Here is a 15,442-nt window from a genome sequence, read left to right as displayed (position 1 = left end):
TGACGAAGAGTAAAAAAGAAAAAGCGTCGCTTTGGTATCATACTGGTCCGCACGCCCCGTCTATATCCAATGAAGCCAATGCGCAATGAAAGCCGCGAGTGCCTCCCGCCCGCCTGTTCCTTGGCTAGGCCCTAAACTCCAAGCTGTCGCGCTGTCGTTACACGTAAAAAGGGATGCGACACGAGTCGCCCATACCCCACATTCTATGAGCAATAGCCTCCTTCAGCGCTGTCCCATGTCGCTGGCGTATCCAAGCTCGCCATAGTTCTGACTCAGCCCGCCGTCGCCATACCCTGTGCCCGGGCCGCTGACATATCCATTATCGTCCCCATCGTCAAAGTCGCTCGCGTCAAACGACGACCGCCCGCTAATGTCTTCATCGATATTGCCCATCTCAGGTCCAGACCAGTTCATCTGCGCCAGCGCCGGGTACTGCGCGAGCAAAGCGGCGGGGAGGGTAAAGCTGCCGTTCGCATCGTGCGAGTAGCCTCCAGTAGGATCCATGGCCATGGGCTGTGGCACCATGTTGGCGTTGTGCGCCATCTGCTGCTCCCGCCATTGGCGCTGCCGCTCAATCAACTCCTCGTCCAGCAGCGGCTTGATGCATATGCGACCAGCTTCACTTCTGAAGTGCCGGCCCAGAGCATCAGCTCGAGCAAACCGACGGCCGCACCCCCACTGGCCGCCTGCTTTCAGCTCTCCCTTGCAGACAAACTTCTTCTCTCCAGAATGCAGACTTTCGTGACGTTTGCGGTCGTGCTGGCGGGCAAACGCCTTGCCGCAGACCGTGCACACAAAGGGGCGCTCGTCCGTGTGCGTGCGCAGATGCGACCGGAGGTTGTATGCTCTTGTAAAGCGCTTCGGACACAGTGTACACTGAAAGGTGGCCGGGTGCTTCTGCGCCCTCTTCGCGTTGCCGGACTCGGCGCTGTTCTGGAACTCGGGGTCCGCTAACCGCAAAGCTATCACGTTGTTGGGCACCGCCGAGGTCGACTGCCGTCTTCGGTTCGGCGACACGCCCGAGTGTGGCGAGAGGGATCTCGAGACATCGGAGCGGGGAGACAGAGCCGATTGCGATGAGTTGGAGGGACTGTGGGAGCTGATCCGGCGGCCCATGGCCACTCCTGGGTGGAACGGATCTGTGACGGCCCTTTGTCGGGCTAGCTTACGACCTGTGGATGTCGTCAGTACACGTTGTTCTCCTTGTCAGACAACGAGAGTCCGCCTGCTTGCTTGCTCACCTCTGTCCGGGGGTGTCAGGGAGTCTTGGTCCAACGCCCTGCCATCTGCTCCAGAGCCATCGCGTGTGTTAGGCGCATGGACAATGTTGATCGATGGCGGCGCCATTTGCGACATGTCGTGCTGGCTTTGCTGGAAGTTGGGGAATGCCTCCCCTGGTTGGTGGCTGACATAGGCATTGGGGTCGGCATAAGGGTTGGGCGCCATCATCCCAAAGCTTGCGGTCGGGTCCGCCATCTGCTGCGGCATGATCCTGGGGCTGATCGCAGGACTATGGGATGGACTCCGCCCCTGGCCGCCGGGACTCCCAGCGTCGGACAGTGTAAAGTTGCCTATGCCTCCCATCACCGGATCATAGAGGGTGCCATCAGCCGACTGTTGCAGTGGCGAATGGCCCGACTGCTCATCGAAGCTGTCCGATGCGATCACGTTGGGCGAAGGTGAGACGGACGAGATGTCCGAGTGCGCAGAGGGACTGCGACGATGATTATGGAACTGGACGTGCGACCAATCGCCCAGCTGATTGGGGTGTAGAGCTGACTCCGGCCCGAGTGACGCATGGGAAGCATGGCTGGTGTTCCTGGAGTGATGCCCACCCCCCATTGGGGGCGAGAAATGTGTTTGGTTGTACGATGGCGATTGTTGCGCAGAACCAGGCTGGCCGTCAGGTTGGAGGAGATTCGGCGGCGAGTGCGTTGAGTGCGCTGATTGGGATCCAGGGGAGGTCATATTGTTGATATCGTTGGGGTTCAACGTCGTCTGGTCAAACAGCGGTGCGTTGAAGTGCTTCCCTTGCGCCCCGGTCTGGGAAAAGAGCGGGAAGTCGCCGTCGTTCGTCAGGTTGGGGGAGAGATACCCGTTCTGCGATTGCCCGAAATCCGTATTCCCCAGCTGTTGGCCGAAGCTGGTGTTGGGGTCGAAGAAGTTGTTGTTCGCAAAGGAGTCAATGTTCGGATCGGACGAGAAGACCGGCTGCCCTTGCTGTTCGAGACCAAGACCAAGACCATTCGACAGATCGGTCTGCTGGTATGTACCGGGTGACGGAGAATGGGATTGGCTTTGTAGATGCGGGTGTTGGTGGCCGGTCGAGGCCGACCGGCCGCGTTGGTCTTGCTCATCCATGGGTGGAGTGCGAAGTATGGTGTTGCCGAGTTTAGAACGACACGCGACGGCGAGTGTGCGGACACGCGGACGGCGGCGGTCTGTAAGGCTGATTCCCGGCAATCAGCCCTCGCGGGAGCTGGACAAGCCCGAGGCGATGGTGGTGAGGATGAGGCTGTGCTTCCCGGAAGTTCGGTGTGGGAGAGATCGTGGGGACAGGCCGCGTCGCGCTGGTTTCGGGGCCGTAGCCAGTGGCAGAGCAGCAGGAACAGCAGATGAGTCGTGATGTAGAGAATCACCCGAGCTCGCAGGAGAATTGGAGGAGCTGGCCAGGCCAGACCGGTTGCGCGCGTCGAGATGAGCAGGTCAGTGCTCGACGACTTGTACTAGTCTAGGGTTCCAAGATCTCCACCAAGCAATGACCCGTCTGAACCTGAAGCTCCAAGGATGGGGCCACGTCGGCTTGTGGGCGCGCGTGCGATGCTTGCTGCGGTGCCTGCGGCGGTATGGCCGTATTCGCGAATCGGGTTCCCAGTGAAGCTGCGAAAAGAGGACCCGTCGGGAGGGAGACGTTGAAGGGCTGGATGGAGAATGAGGTCAGGCCCCAGGGCCGCTTCGCTAGCGCAGGCAGAAGTTGGTTGGTGCGGGATGGGGTGAGGCTGTGCAAGGAGGTGAGGTCGAATGAGACGTCACGCGGTGTCTCGATGGGACGAGGATGGCACCGAGGGCGTCAGGGAAGTTTGGGAAGCTGACGACGACGGGTACGACGACGAGGCAGATAAGTTGGATCACTGGGAATGATGATTGTCTGCTGCAGGTGGGAGGGACTGGACTGGAGGGATGGAATGTGGGCGCTGATATCGTTCGTGGAGGGGAAAAGGCGGGCAGTCTGACTGGACATGAAGAGCAGCAGACAGGATTGTGGCTGGACTGGACTCGCTCTAGTGGAGGGTCCGGGGCTCCAGCCACTGGCTTCAGGGTCCATCCAGTCCTAATGTAATTATACGTGTTAGCCCAGTAGGCCAACAACGTGCAACTTGCCAGTACAGTACCACAACAGGTAATTGCCGCGGGAAATTCCGAGTTCGGCATTCATACGTGCTGAATCACTCTTCATATTAAGCATGAAGCATCTGCGCGAGCCTAAAGTCGAGGATGTGGTTGGTGGTGCCTTGCATCTCGCGTGTCCAGCCATTGGGACTGGGTTCCCTGTTCTGGACTGGCCAGCGTCGACATGCGCCTTCACATGAAGAACACGCACTTTCGCAAGGACGGCGAGTTCGGCAACGTGGCTCCTAACGTGTGGCTGACCCCATGCGTGCCGCAGAAGGAGTGAGACCCGGACTTGGCGTCTTGATCTACAAGTCTATCCGTACACCATCATAGTTCCCCTTCGAGATGCTCGTCTTGTTGATTGCGTTCTCTTGAAGACCGACTCGGCACTATTGTTGCCACTAGTACGTAAAACAATATCCAACTTGAAATGAAAAGTATGATGTCATTCTGGGTCGGTCCGTCCAAATGCCATCTGTTTGTTAGACTACGTAACAGCTGCCTCTGCGAAGGTGTTCCAAGCTTGCAATATACTATCATCATCACTGGTCAGAGATGGAGGCGTTTCGTCTAACCAGAATGACAGACGTAACAGAACCAGTGTCCGGCTTCTCAAATGTCCGAGATATCCACTTCCACAAATAAACGTCGCATACCTGCGCATACGTGATGGGTCACAGCGTCCATCTGGTTTAGCTGTGACAGGGCGGCACATGCGCCTAGTTTCATTGCTTCCATATCACACGCCGACGGTCGTGGATTCTTATGCATATCCCATGTACCGGCGCGGTATCACTAGGCTTCAGGCTGTCCTGCAGGCCTCGTCACGTCTGAGCCGCCCGCTCCATGATCAGGTCGTCCGATGTTTCGAAGAGCGATGAGACGCGCCGAATACATGGGCACCGACTCCATGTCCGTACCTACGTGTACACATGAACGTTCAAGTCCAAGACTCCAAAGTCTCGCGGATCTCCTTTGCGGGGCCTACCCTGGCAAGGCAGATCCGACCCTTGGCGTGCTAAGATGCAAGGTTGACTGCCAAAGATGGATCCACCCAAAGCACGACCTCGACGACGTTGACTCTGCATTTCGACCCTTCTGCAGACCATTCCGAGCCTAACGTGAGGGTATCTCTTTGTGATTCCAGCAAGTCTCTCTATTATTAGAACAGGTCTCTCTATTACCACAACAAGTATATCTATTATTACAACAAGTCTCTCTATAATATTGCAACAAGAAATCTATAGTAGTACACGAAACAGACCCACTGCTCAGATGACTTCGCTACGCTCGTAGCCAGCACTCTTCAGCGCGGGCTTGGGCGTCTCGCGATCCTTAAAATCGCTCACAAACGGGTTCGGATCCTCGTTCTGGTTCAGGTTGCTCAACGTGTGGTTAACGCCACGGTGTACGGCCTCGTCGGCGCGGATGTACATAATGAGGTCCTTCATCGTGCGGTGGCCCTCGGGCATTTTCCAGTACTGGACCGCAATGTCGGGGATCTGAAAGTCCGGATCCGACCATTTCGGCAGCGAGCCGTCCTCAATCTCCTTGATGGCCCTGGTGTAGGTGTGCACCGCCTCCTCCTCCAGGTAGCCGACGAAGCGGTGCGTGACCTTGGGCGCGACCAGGTACGTCGCGAACATGGCGTTGAAGAAAACGCCCTGGGCGATGATGATCATGGTCTTCATGAACCACCCGGGCTCGCACATCTTCATAAAGGTGAGCAGGTGCATGCGCTCGTTGTAGCTCTCCTCGAGCAGCGTCTCGATCCACCCATTGTCGCGCTTCATGCGGCGGAGCGAGTTGAGGTGTCGAAGCATGCCGCCCACCATCCCCGGCACGCCGGCAATGCTCTCCAGGAACACGAAGCGAATGAGCTGTTCCGGTTAGCAACGTGTTGGTGCCTTTCTGCTTCATTGTTGACGTACCCATTGTGCTTCTGTCAGGGGCTTTTCAGCCGCGACAGCTGTGGTGGGATTCTTCTTGTCCACCTGCTGTGATCTCTGCATTCCCGTCGCCAGGTCCATCCAAAACCTGGCCATGCGGACGACCTTCCAGGCGGCCCAGTCAACCAGGCCCTCGGGCTTGCGATGGGCGGGAACTACCGCCTTCATCTCTTCCATGGTGTAGCCATGATGAGGCCAGGCCGCAGGCGTCGTCTGAATGTGAACAGTCTCTCTTTTCGGAAAGAAGTCTCGAAGTTGGGTTCTTGATGTTGTCGAGAAGTACCGAGGGGCCGCATGGGACTGCGCCGCAGCACAGACGAGCCTCAGTCCGTTGATGTGTGCAGGAGCATGGTAGAGCGTCGCGGTCCTGGCGAGCCGCACTGCATGTCCGCCCACGGTGACTTTGCTTGGTATCGAAGCTGCTATCATGGATGTGTTTGAGAGGGTTTGGCGTTACTATGTGGCGCGGTGGGCAATGTTGACTTGAGAGGTCCCAGTGGGTTGGTAAGTATTACTTGATAGAAACGGGATAGTGTGTATCTTATGAGCTTGATGCTGTGGTAGTAGCTAAACCTCCAACGTGCACCGGTCTGACCGGGCCCAGTGACTTATATACGGACCTGATCCCCATGACTGAAAAATAAGGCACTTCAACAAGGTACCTCGTGACGTACGAGAATCATTTTCAGCTCCGCCATTTCGTATCCATCAAAACAACGAAGGTTCAATACAACTCCCTGCAAGTTCCGAACGAGTAGCGCAAATAATCTCACTCTGTCTTGAGGTACGGCGTTCAAGAATCGGGAGAGGTCGGAGCGAGCTGACTTGAGCAGCTTTGAGCGTGTTGCAGCAAGGGAAGAACCGGAAGCTGGGGGCCAGGTGACTCAGAGACGGCGAAGTGGGAAGATGAGTTAATATTAGTTTAAGAAAAGGATCTGTCAGTTCCGACTATGCCTTTGCACGGAAAGCAAGAATTGTGCGGATTGATGAAGCCGACTCGGGTCATCGCATCTGCGCCATCTATTAGATTATAGAATAGAGTCGGCTTCATGAGCACGCCAACGCTATTTCACGTGCTTCTTCTCCGTACGTCCCGTCTTATATGTTATTGCCGAGCCCAGTGACATGCAGAAAATCAATATGCGATTCGGTGGTGACGTCTCTGCACATCAAATCTCTATTACAATGAATTACGCACGAGACCTAACGGACGATCCGTGCCAAGACGATCATCATCATCGTCATCCCGCGTTTCTGAGTGAAGAGGGGCAGATCCGATTGTTGCGACAACGGCGCACGCACAACGTCGAATTGGCGTTGGGCATGGCTCGATGCGCCCATAGATCGCTATAAAAATTGGAAACACATTGGACTGTAGGCATAGCCTGTATCTGAGCTACCAAGTCCTCTGTTCAGGTCTGCTGGAAAAGTTAGGCTTCATGTGCAATCGCATTGCGCGATATGGAAAAAAAATCGAAAAAGATTTTGGCGCCTGACGCAAGCGAGCCAGCCCTTTTTTTCGCAGGCCAGAATTGCCCCTCCTTGATCCAACCGTCGTCAGTCACCCCTCCACTGTTCGCCGACTTCGTTCAACTGCACGCTTCTTCACCTGTCTTCTGCGATCATTTGCGTCTGCTTCTTGGTGAATTGTGTGGATTTCCAACCCTGAATCCTCCGATACGCGCACTGCTAGACCACACCCGCGTACAGCACCCCTCTTCGATCCATACTCGCTCCTGTACGGGCCGCACCGCGATACCATCACGAAACTTGCGAACCGAACGAACTCGCTGAAACATCTCGACAAACATCATGGCGCCTCCTAAGAAGTGGGGTGAGTACACTGCACTTCATCCATTCAAGCGTGCCACCAAGTATACTAACAAAAGTAGATGACGAGGAAGAGGACTCGAGCAGTGGCTCCGATGCACCCGTCGTGCCAGCCGTTGCCCCTCGGCGCAAATTCGACGATGAGGAGGACGACAGCGACGTAAGAGCACCCAACCACCAGCCGAAGCGATTTCGAAGAAAAGAATCCCCCCCCTCACACCATCACAGGTCCTTGATTCGTGGGATGCCGCGGAAGACTCCGAGGTAGAGCGCGAGAAGGAGCGCAAGGTCGCCGAAGCCAAGGCCAAGGCCGCCGCCGAGGCCGCCGCCAACAAAAAGTCAAAGGCCGAGCGGGTTGCTGAGCACCAAAAGGCCCGCGCCGCCGCCGCCCTCGAGGACGAGGAATCCGAGGAGGAGACCGAGGCCCAGCGTCGCGAGCGCCTGCGCCGCACCGAGAAGGAGGGTGACCTGGCCCACGCCGAGGATCTCTTTGGCAGCGTCGGCATCAGCAGTGGACGCAAGGCCAACACGGCCGGCGCCGCCGTCCAGATCGAAAAGGACGACCCTACCAAGACGGTCAACCTGGCCGCCCTCCCCCTGTTCAACCCCACCACCAAGAGCCAGTTTGAGCAGCTGCGCAACACCCTCGCGCCCATCATCACCGCCAACGCCAAAAATTCCCACTACGCGAACTTCCTCCAAGAGTTTTCCAAGCAGCTCGCCGCCGAGATGTCGAGCGAGGCGACTAAGAAGGTCTCCTCCTCGCTCACCGCGCTGGCCAACGAGAAGATGAAGGCCGAGAAGGACCAGGCCAAGGGGGGCAGCAAGAAGACAAAGGCCTCAAAGACAAAGGCCACGCTCGTCTCGAATCACGCCGACGACGACGAGACGGGCAACTACGACAATAATGATGCTTTCGGAGAGTAAGTACCTACGGGCTAGTCACCCCTCTTCGGAGAGCATGCTAACGCTTTTTCTTTTTTGAAGTGATGATTTTATGTGAAAGGCTTTGATGATTCTTAGAAACTTTTGGCTTCGACAACTAAGTATCCAGTCCTTGCGTACTTGCTATCGCGGTACATCTGCCGTGGGTTTGGAATGGTTTCGGCATAGTCTTTTGACCGACCGACCATATCCCTGTCCCAATGAACCGCGACCATGCAGATAGGGGCGACGTGTGATACATACAGAAGCACGGGGTTTGTGTGACGCTCTGCGCGAGGGCAGGGCGCGGGCGCGAGGACAAGTCTCGTGGCCGGTGAAGGGGGCGGACACATTTGCATTTGCATGAATAGGCGTCAAAAAAGAACATGATGAGTCTGATGCAATTATGGTGATAGGCGATGCTTCGAAGGACCATCTTTAGATACGACATGGATGATCATGTCAGACGTGGACGTGCGCAGCGGCGGCTGTCAAAAGCAAAATCAATTGAGCAATACACGTGTATTTCGTGACAAGTCTTCAAAGTAGGGTATCGACAGGTCCCAGTTCGGCTCGAAACTCCCAAGCGCCTATTATTCCAAACCTTTCCCCCCAAGTCCCAGAACTATGCGCTTCTCCCTTCGTATAAGTGACAACCAGCAGACAGATATATATACAAACATACAACAGAACACAACACAGCTCCCGAACCATGGTTGCTCACGCAACCTGGCCCGCCATGCCCATGAACAGAGCGTGTATAGCAAGCGACAAGGTCCAGAAGCCGACCTTTTTGAAGCGCCTCACCCGACTCTGCTGATTCTCGATGTCCATTGCAAAGGCATCATATGTCTCGGCAGACATATCGTTCATGAGGCCACAGTCGTAGACGCTCCAGCTGCCGTCAAAGTCACTGGCTCTCTTGACGAGGCGGCAGGATATGGGAATATACGTCTTCTTGGCGTTGATGTAGGCAACAATGGGCCGGACCAGGGCCTGGTTGACATAGGTCAAGTCCTTGGTGAACAGCGGCACGGCAGCTTTCACATCGTTGAGGTGGATGCGCAGATCCATTAGCAGATACCGCCGGTCTTCGTCGGAAGCGTCCTCTGCCGCCCCCTTGTCAGCACCGGCCTTTTCTGCCGCCGCTGCTTCTGCTTCAAATGCCTCGGACAAGTGCCCTGACCGAAGCATGTCGGGCGCGCTGTCGTTGATGTTGCGGATAAATCGATGCCGATTCGCTACGACAACCTCTTCTAGTTGGTCGTAGAAGTCCGAGACGACCTTTGTAATGCTCTCATCATTATCCGCGGGGAACGCAATGTCGGCGATGATGTCGACGTCACCTTCGTAGATCCAGCCAAACGGACCTTCGACCCCACGGTTGAGGTGATCTATCTTCAGACCGTCGATCCTCAGTCTGCTGAACTTTTCCCAGGCATCCGCCTCGCCAAAGCCAAGAGCTTTGCCCTGGTTCTCCCCGGCCGACGTCCCATGGACTTGTTTGGGGTGTATCGTGAACAAGGAGCCGTCGTAGGATCCTGACATGTGCTTCGCTGAGAGAAAGTCGTAAAAGAGCCACTGTTTCCGCAGTTGGGGGAGCTCACACGAGTAGATGCTGACCGAGAAGGGCCGGAACCCGTGTGGTTGGTGGATGGTTAGCAGCAAGTCTTCGAGCTTGAAAGACTCCATTTCGAAATCACCAGGCTGGTGCTCATGCCGATATGACAACGGGTCGACCTGCTCTGACGACCAGCGGACCGATGTGCGGTCGATGACGCCTCGTACGCCCTTCACTTCCACGTCCTTCAGGAGGCCCTTTCCATTCCACCAATTTAAGAAAGACAGCGTGACGTTAACGTTTGCAATGGTCACGTCGAATTGGGTGTAGTTGCCGTCGTCCTCCTCATCCGCAGTGCCCCCTTGCTGGGCGCCCTTTGCAGCAGCCACAGCGGCCGCGTCGGTCGAGCCCTTACTGACAGTGGACTTTTGCTGTCCCGGTCGACGCGAAACGAACACATTGCGGAAGGAGATGACGCCGCTCCTCCACTTGGGAACAATGGCAGACTCAAAGATGACTGTCAGTCCTGCAGATTGCGTCAGATAGTCGCCGACCCATCGCGCAAGAGTTTCTATTTTCATGGTAAGCAGAAGTAAAGCACGTCGCACAGCCCGGGTCGCATACCTTGTGCAAAGACAGTGTTGATGGAGAGGATGAGCAACGAGAAGAAGGTCGTCGTCCCGACAAGCACCCAGACAATATGACCAAGCATAATCCATGATACAAATGCTCCCCATTCATCAGCATTCCACGGTCGCATTGACCTGATCGACATCCACTTGAAACGGACTTTCATGCGCTGCCGGAAATTTGTCGCGGCAGCCAACAGCTCGGCTTTTGTAGGTCGATGCGGTAGGTGAGGCAGATATTTCGACATGGACGCGGTAAGCGATTCGGCCTCGGATTCGCCGTCGGGCTTGTTCGTAGGCGAACCTTGCTCTGGCTTCGGATCGGGCTTGCGAGTTTGTGATACGCCATGATGGGCGTCATCTTGGATGCGGTGCGACCTTTGGTCATCGCGGCCTTTGCTGTAGGCTCGCTGCTCGCGCCATCGCCAGCGTATCCGGCCGTTCCATGACGTGTCGAGTTTGTCGACCGGGTGTACCTGGCGTTGCAGAGTGCAAAGCGATGAACGAAAGGCGATGAATCCATAGCGTTTCTGCGGATGCCGGACCGGCTGCGTCCTATATCCTGTGTCGATACATCTTCGCGGCGCTGTTGACTGGTCGCCTGTAGTGAACGCTCGCGATGTCGCGGAGAGATGGGGAAGAAATCTGCTTCCAGAGCTATCGGGCTTGCTGTGTGATAAAATACGACCAAAGAACCATAAGGGATTGACTCTAGACATGTCTCCTTTTCATGGCGCCTGCAGACACGGGAAGAACAACACGCACTGGTGCGTGGATGGCGAAGCGAAGCAAACAAAGCGAGATAGGATGATGTATCAAATGCCCAACCTGCTTTCCAGGTACATGGAAAAGTCTCCATGACGCGCCTCAGGGATAAGGGATTGTTCCAACATAGCTCTAATCGATAAGTGGCGATAAGATAAGATATCACAAAAAAATGTGCTCAGTGCAGCTTATCAGGGTCCCGGGCCGGCGAGCCCCACGATCAATGTTGAAGGTGTAACTTTTTCAAAGCGTCAGTACTACAATCGCTGTTTACTCTGGCAAGCACTCGCTTACGTTACAAAGATTTCCACCTTGATCAACCTCTGCCGCCAACAGCTCCTGTCTTACAAAATGCCTGCGCCCACCGCGCTGAAGAAGGCAGAGGATGCCCCGCCTGTCGCTCTCAACGGCGATGCGATGCCAGAAGGTTTGGAGACTCGATGAGATATGTGTCGTTCGGCAGCTGACACTACATCTAGCCATGGAACTTGGAAATGAAGAGGAGGAGTTCACTCTAGAGACCACCGACAATATCGATCCCGACACGATTCTTGCGCCCGTCAAGAACAACAACGACTCGATGATGGTGGACGAGGAGGGCCGGCCCAGGTTCGCGGCAGCAAGAGATATCGTGCGTTCAACCTACGTTTCCATCCCAGTCTTGATCCGGCATATTGATTATGAGTAGGACCCTGTCACCCGCATCGAGACACGCAAAATCCCCGTCCCACCGCATCGCATGACACCATTAAAGCACGCGTGGGTGGCCATCTACCCTCCCCTGGTCGAGCACCTCAAGCTGCAGTGCCGCATGAACATCAAGCGCAAAACAGTAGAGCTACGCACCTCGAAACACACACAAGACTCGGGCGCATTGCAAAAGGGCGAGGACTTTGTCAAGGCATTCACACTGGGATTCGATGTGGACGATGCGATAGCCCTGCTCCGACTGGACGATCTGTACATTGAGACTTTCGAGATCAAGGACGTGAGGACAATGCACGGCGACAGCCAAGCGCGCGCCATCGGCCGCATCGCCGGGAAAGATGGCAAGACCAAGTACGCCATTGAGAACACCAGCAAAACACGGATCGTCCTGGCCGACTCAAAGATCCACATCCTCGGCGGCTTCAAGAACATTCACATTGCTCGTGAGTCAGTTGTGAGCCTGATCCTGGGTAAGCCTCCAAGCAAGGTTTATGGAAACCTCAGGACGGTATCGGCGCGGATGAAGGAGCGGTTCTAGAGACGGCCTTGGAGGCGGGAAAGTCGGGGATATCACGTTCTCTTCACAGCTGGCGTTCAGGCAGGGTTTTTGGTTTATTACTCACCAGCACGACATCTTATGCATTTAGACTGGCTGTGCTAGCTAGTCCTGACCAATAAAGCACATTGCAATGCAAATGTCTGCAAAATGCCTCTCAACGTGTGGCACTGGTGCCGCCAGATTAGCTCACCTGGTTGTTTTGACCGTTATTGAAATGAAATCCCTCTTCCCTCGCGAACGTGTTGGCACAGGTGCCTTATCGTTCTTGGCTAACAGCAGTGGCGGGAACTGGGGTTAGGTCATCTTTTTTAGTCACTGAATGAGGCGTGGCGGTTTCGCAGCCCAAGGAGTGCCTGCGACAGCGGAGGGTGACGAGAGGGATTTTGATGCTTTGACGTTTGTTATTCGATCAAATCCGGTCGTGTGCACCTTTCTGGCTCATCTCCGCTGTCATAATAAAGGATCAGCAGGAGTTGGCCCCAATGCTCATTTTGTATATGTGAGCCAATGTCTGATAATTGATCTCATAGCTGCGTTTTCGCTCAACATGCTCGCATGAGCAAACAAGAAATATTGAGGAACAGAACTAACTGTTGGAAGGATGGCGGAAGACAAGCTAGCGGGATACGCCGAATTATGAGCGAATCTAGCGCAAAATCTGGTACCGGTTTATCGGACCGTGACGACGTTGCCCCTCCAAAGGTGGGCGGGATCCCCCCTCCAGCTTCAGCTGGCTCATGAGCGTCCGCTACGGCGAGCCCCACCCCCTCCATCGGCGGCGACCCTGCTGAGGTGCCTCATTTCTTCTGAAGAACCTTCGTCTTTCCGGACGGTCCATTCCTCCTCTTCTCTTCCCACATCCTCCCAACTCTCTATCGACTCTCACATTCTACTGTCGAAAGTTGATATCCCATACAAACTCAAGGTAAGACAAGCCTGGCCTTGCATGATCCGACGGCATGATTACGCAAGAGAGCTGTTCCCAACAACCCCCACCACGGCAGCTCTCCATGTGTTGACAAAGTCTGGAGAGCTGCGTTCGAGGGCTTCACTTGCCAATGATGATCAAAGCAGCTGTCCAAGTCAGCTGGCGAGCCCTACAGCTTCTCCTTGCTCGAAAACTTGTTCAAGCTTTACCCTGTCTTGCCTCTACACCCTTTGCAGACAAGTCAACGCGTCTCCCATTCATTACCCCCGCGCCAACCACGTGAATTGGTCCTGGAAACTGACAGCAATGAACAGAAATCCAAATCCAAACACACCAGATAACATGGGTATCACCAAGGTCCACGCTCGTCAGGTCTACGACTCTCGTGGCAACCCAACCGTTGAGGTTGACGTTGTCACCGAGAATGGCCTCCACCGTGCTATCGTGCCGTCTGGCGCCTCTACCGGTTCGTCCCGATCCCCCCCCAAGTCTCGGCCCTTGGCAGCGAATAACAGATTGGAACAGGTCAGCACGAGGCTTGCGAGCTCCGTGACGCTGACAAGTCCAAGTGGCTTGGCAAGGGTGTTCTCAAGGCTGTCGAGAACGTCAACACCACCATCGGTCCCGCTCTGATCAAGGAGGGCATCGATGTCAAGGACCAGTCCAAGGTCGATGAGTTCCTCAACGGACTTGACGGTACTACCAACAAGACCAAGCTCGGTGCCAATGCCATCCTCGGTGTTTCCCTGGCTATTGCCAAGGCTGGTGCTGCTGAGAAGGTGAGTGATTCTGGCGTAACCTAACTCGAGGTCAGCACAGCAGCTGACAATTCTCAAGGGTGTCCCTCTCTACGCTCACATCTCCGACTTGGCTGGTACCAAGAAGCCTTACGTCCTTCCCGTGCCCTTCATGAACGTCCTCAACGGAGGGTGAGTTGCCTGAACAAAAAACCGCGATGCCGTGACTGATTTGAGTAGATCCCACGCTGGTGGCCGTCTTGCTTTCCAAGAGTTTATGATTGTCCCCACCGACGCTCCCAGCTTCTCCGAGGCCATGCGCCAGGGTGCTGAAGTCTACCACGCCCTCAAGGGATTGGCCAAGCAGAAGTACGGCCAGTCTGCCGGCAACGTTGGCGATGAGGGTGGTGTCGCCCCCGATATCCAGACTGCCGAGGAGGCTCTCAACCTGATCACCGAGTCCATCGAGAAGGCTGGCTACACTGGCCAGATGAAGATCGCCATGGATGTTGCCGCCAGCGAGTTCTACAAGGAGTCTGAGAAGAAGTACGATCTTGACTTCAAGAACCCCGACAGCGACCCTACCAAGTGGATCACCTACGAGCAGCTGGCCGCTCAGTACAGCCAGCTCTGCGAGAAGTACCCCATCGTCTCCATCGAGGACCCCTTTGCCGAGGACGACTGGGAGGCCTGGAGCTACTTCTTCAAGACCCAGGACATCCAGATTGTCGGTGATGACTTGACTGTCACCAACCCTCTCCGCATCAAGAAGGCGATTGAGCTCAAGTCCTGCAACGCCCTCCTACTCAAGGTCAACCAGATTGGTACCTTGACCGAGTCAATCCAGGCTGCCAAGGACTCCTACGCCGATGGCTGGGGTGTCATGGTCTCTCACCGCTCTGGTGAGACCGAGGATGTCACCATTGCCGACATTGTCGTCGGTATCCGAGCCGGCGAGATCAAGACCGGTGCTCCCTGCCGCTCCGAGCGTCTGGCCAAGCTCAACCAGATCCTCCGCATCGAGGAGGAGCTTGGTGACCTGGCCGTCTACGCCGGTGCCAACTTCCGCAAGGCTGTCAACATGTAAAGGGTGATCGCACTCGATACTTTGTGAGGGTGAGGATGATATGACGACAAATGGGAAGTTAAAAGTCAATTAATGATGCAATGACCAAACGACATCGCTGGCCGTGAAGATTTATGAGGTCTGACCAAATGAGAATAATTACCGTACACCCTCACAAATTGTTGCGATAGCTGCCCAGCTCCGTAATGAGTCACATTTCGCACAGGCGAGTGACTCTCCAGCCACGACACGCTGTCGCCATAGCAACGGGGCCCAGAAGGTCAATATTTACAGTGGTGGAGTAATTAGCAGAACCTAGTCTGCATGTTGTTCACTTTGTATTTATCAACCACACAACACAGACGGCTCGACAGCATCGGCCGGCGCCTTGAC

The 15,442-nt window shown here is 55.3% G+C and overlaps 6 protein-coding genes across 6 annotated transcripts; 3 read left to right on the top strand and 3 right to left on the bottom strand.

Annotated features, from left to right (window-relative positions):
* Positions 1-222: 222 nt before the first annotated feature.
* J7T54_007587 (Transcriptional regulator-like protein) lies at positions 223-2,361 on the bottom strand (the record flags this gene model as incomplete). Its single annotated transcript, XM_051508998.1, has 2 exons — positions 223-1,172; positions 1,242-2,361. 2 exons carry the CDS (start codon positions 2,359-2,361, stop codon positions 223-225), a joined length of 2,070 nt encoding a protein of 689 aa, XP_051359988.1.
* Positions 2,362-4,664: 2,303 nt separating this feature from the next.
* On the bottom strand, positions 4,665-5,771 carry J7T54_007586 (alternative oxidase; the record flags this gene model as incomplete). Its single annotated transcript, XM_051508997.1, has 2 exons — positions 4,665-5,273; positions 5,325-5,771. The coding sequence occupies 2 exons, from the start codon at positions 5,769-5,771 to the stop codon at positions 4,665-4,667; spliced, it is 1,056 nt and encodes a 351-aa protein (XP_051359987.1).
* A 1,383-nt stretch (positions 5,772-7,154) lies between these two features.
* On the top strand, positions 7,155-8,175 carry J7T54_007585 (putative eukaryotic translation initiation factor 3 subunit EifCj; the record flags this gene model as incomplete). The annotated part of the gene is made up of 4 exons (XM_051508995.1): positions 7,155-7,176; positions 7,235-7,332; positions 7,401-8,095; positions 8,160-8,175. 4 exons carry the CDS (start codon positions 7,155-7,157, stop codon positions 8,173-8,175), a joined length of 831 nt encoding a protein of 276 aa, XP_051359986.1.
* Positions 8,176-8,816: 641 nt separating this feature from the next.
* J7T54_007584 (Mitochondrial distribution and morphology protein-like protein) lies at positions 8,817-10,809 on the bottom strand (the record flags this gene model as incomplete). Its single annotated transcript, XM_051508994.1, has 3 exons — positions 8,817-10,183; positions 10,282-10,456; positions 10,591-10,809. The coding sequence occupies 3 exons, from the start codon at positions 10,807-10,809 to the stop codon at positions 8,817-8,819; spliced, it is 1,761 nt and encodes a 586-aa protein (XP_051359985.1).
* A 593-nt stretch (positions 10,810-11,402) lies between these two features.
* On the top strand, positions 11,403-12,297 carry J7T54_007583 (Pre-rRNA-processing protein-like protein; the record flags this gene model as incomplete). Its single annotated transcript, XM_051508993.1, has 3 exons — positions 11,403-11,478; positions 11,531-11,682; positions 11,740-12,297. 3 exons carry the CDS (start codon positions 11,403-11,405, stop codon positions 12,295-12,297), a joined length of 786 nt encoding a protein of 261 aa, XP_051359984.1.
* A 1,291-nt stretch (positions 12,298-13,588) lies between these two features.
* Positions 13,589-15,070, top strand: J7T54_007582 (Enolase-like protein; the record flags this gene model as incomplete). Its single annotated transcript, XM_051508992.1, has 4 exons — positions 13,589-13,712; positions 13,772-14,025; positions 14,084-14,175; positions 14,224-15,070. The coding sequence occupies 4 exons, from the start codon at positions 13,589-13,591 to the stop codon at positions 15,068-15,070; spliced, it is 1,317 nt and encodes a 438-aa protein (XP_051359983.1).
* Between the last annotated feature and the right edge of the window lie 372 nt (positions 15,071-15,442).

This window comes from Emericellopsis cladophorae (assembly GCF_022114955.1).
Source record: "Emericellopsis cladophorae strain MUM 19.33 chromosome Unknown NODE_52_length_165805_cov_119_926832, whole genome shotgun sequence".
Classification (NCBI taxonomy): domain Eukaryota; kingdom Fungi; phylum Ascomycota; class Sordariomycetes; order Hypocreales; family Bionectriaceae; genus Emericellopsis; species Emericellopsis cladophorae.
This window is presented reverse-complemented; position numbering and strand designations above follow the sequence as displayed.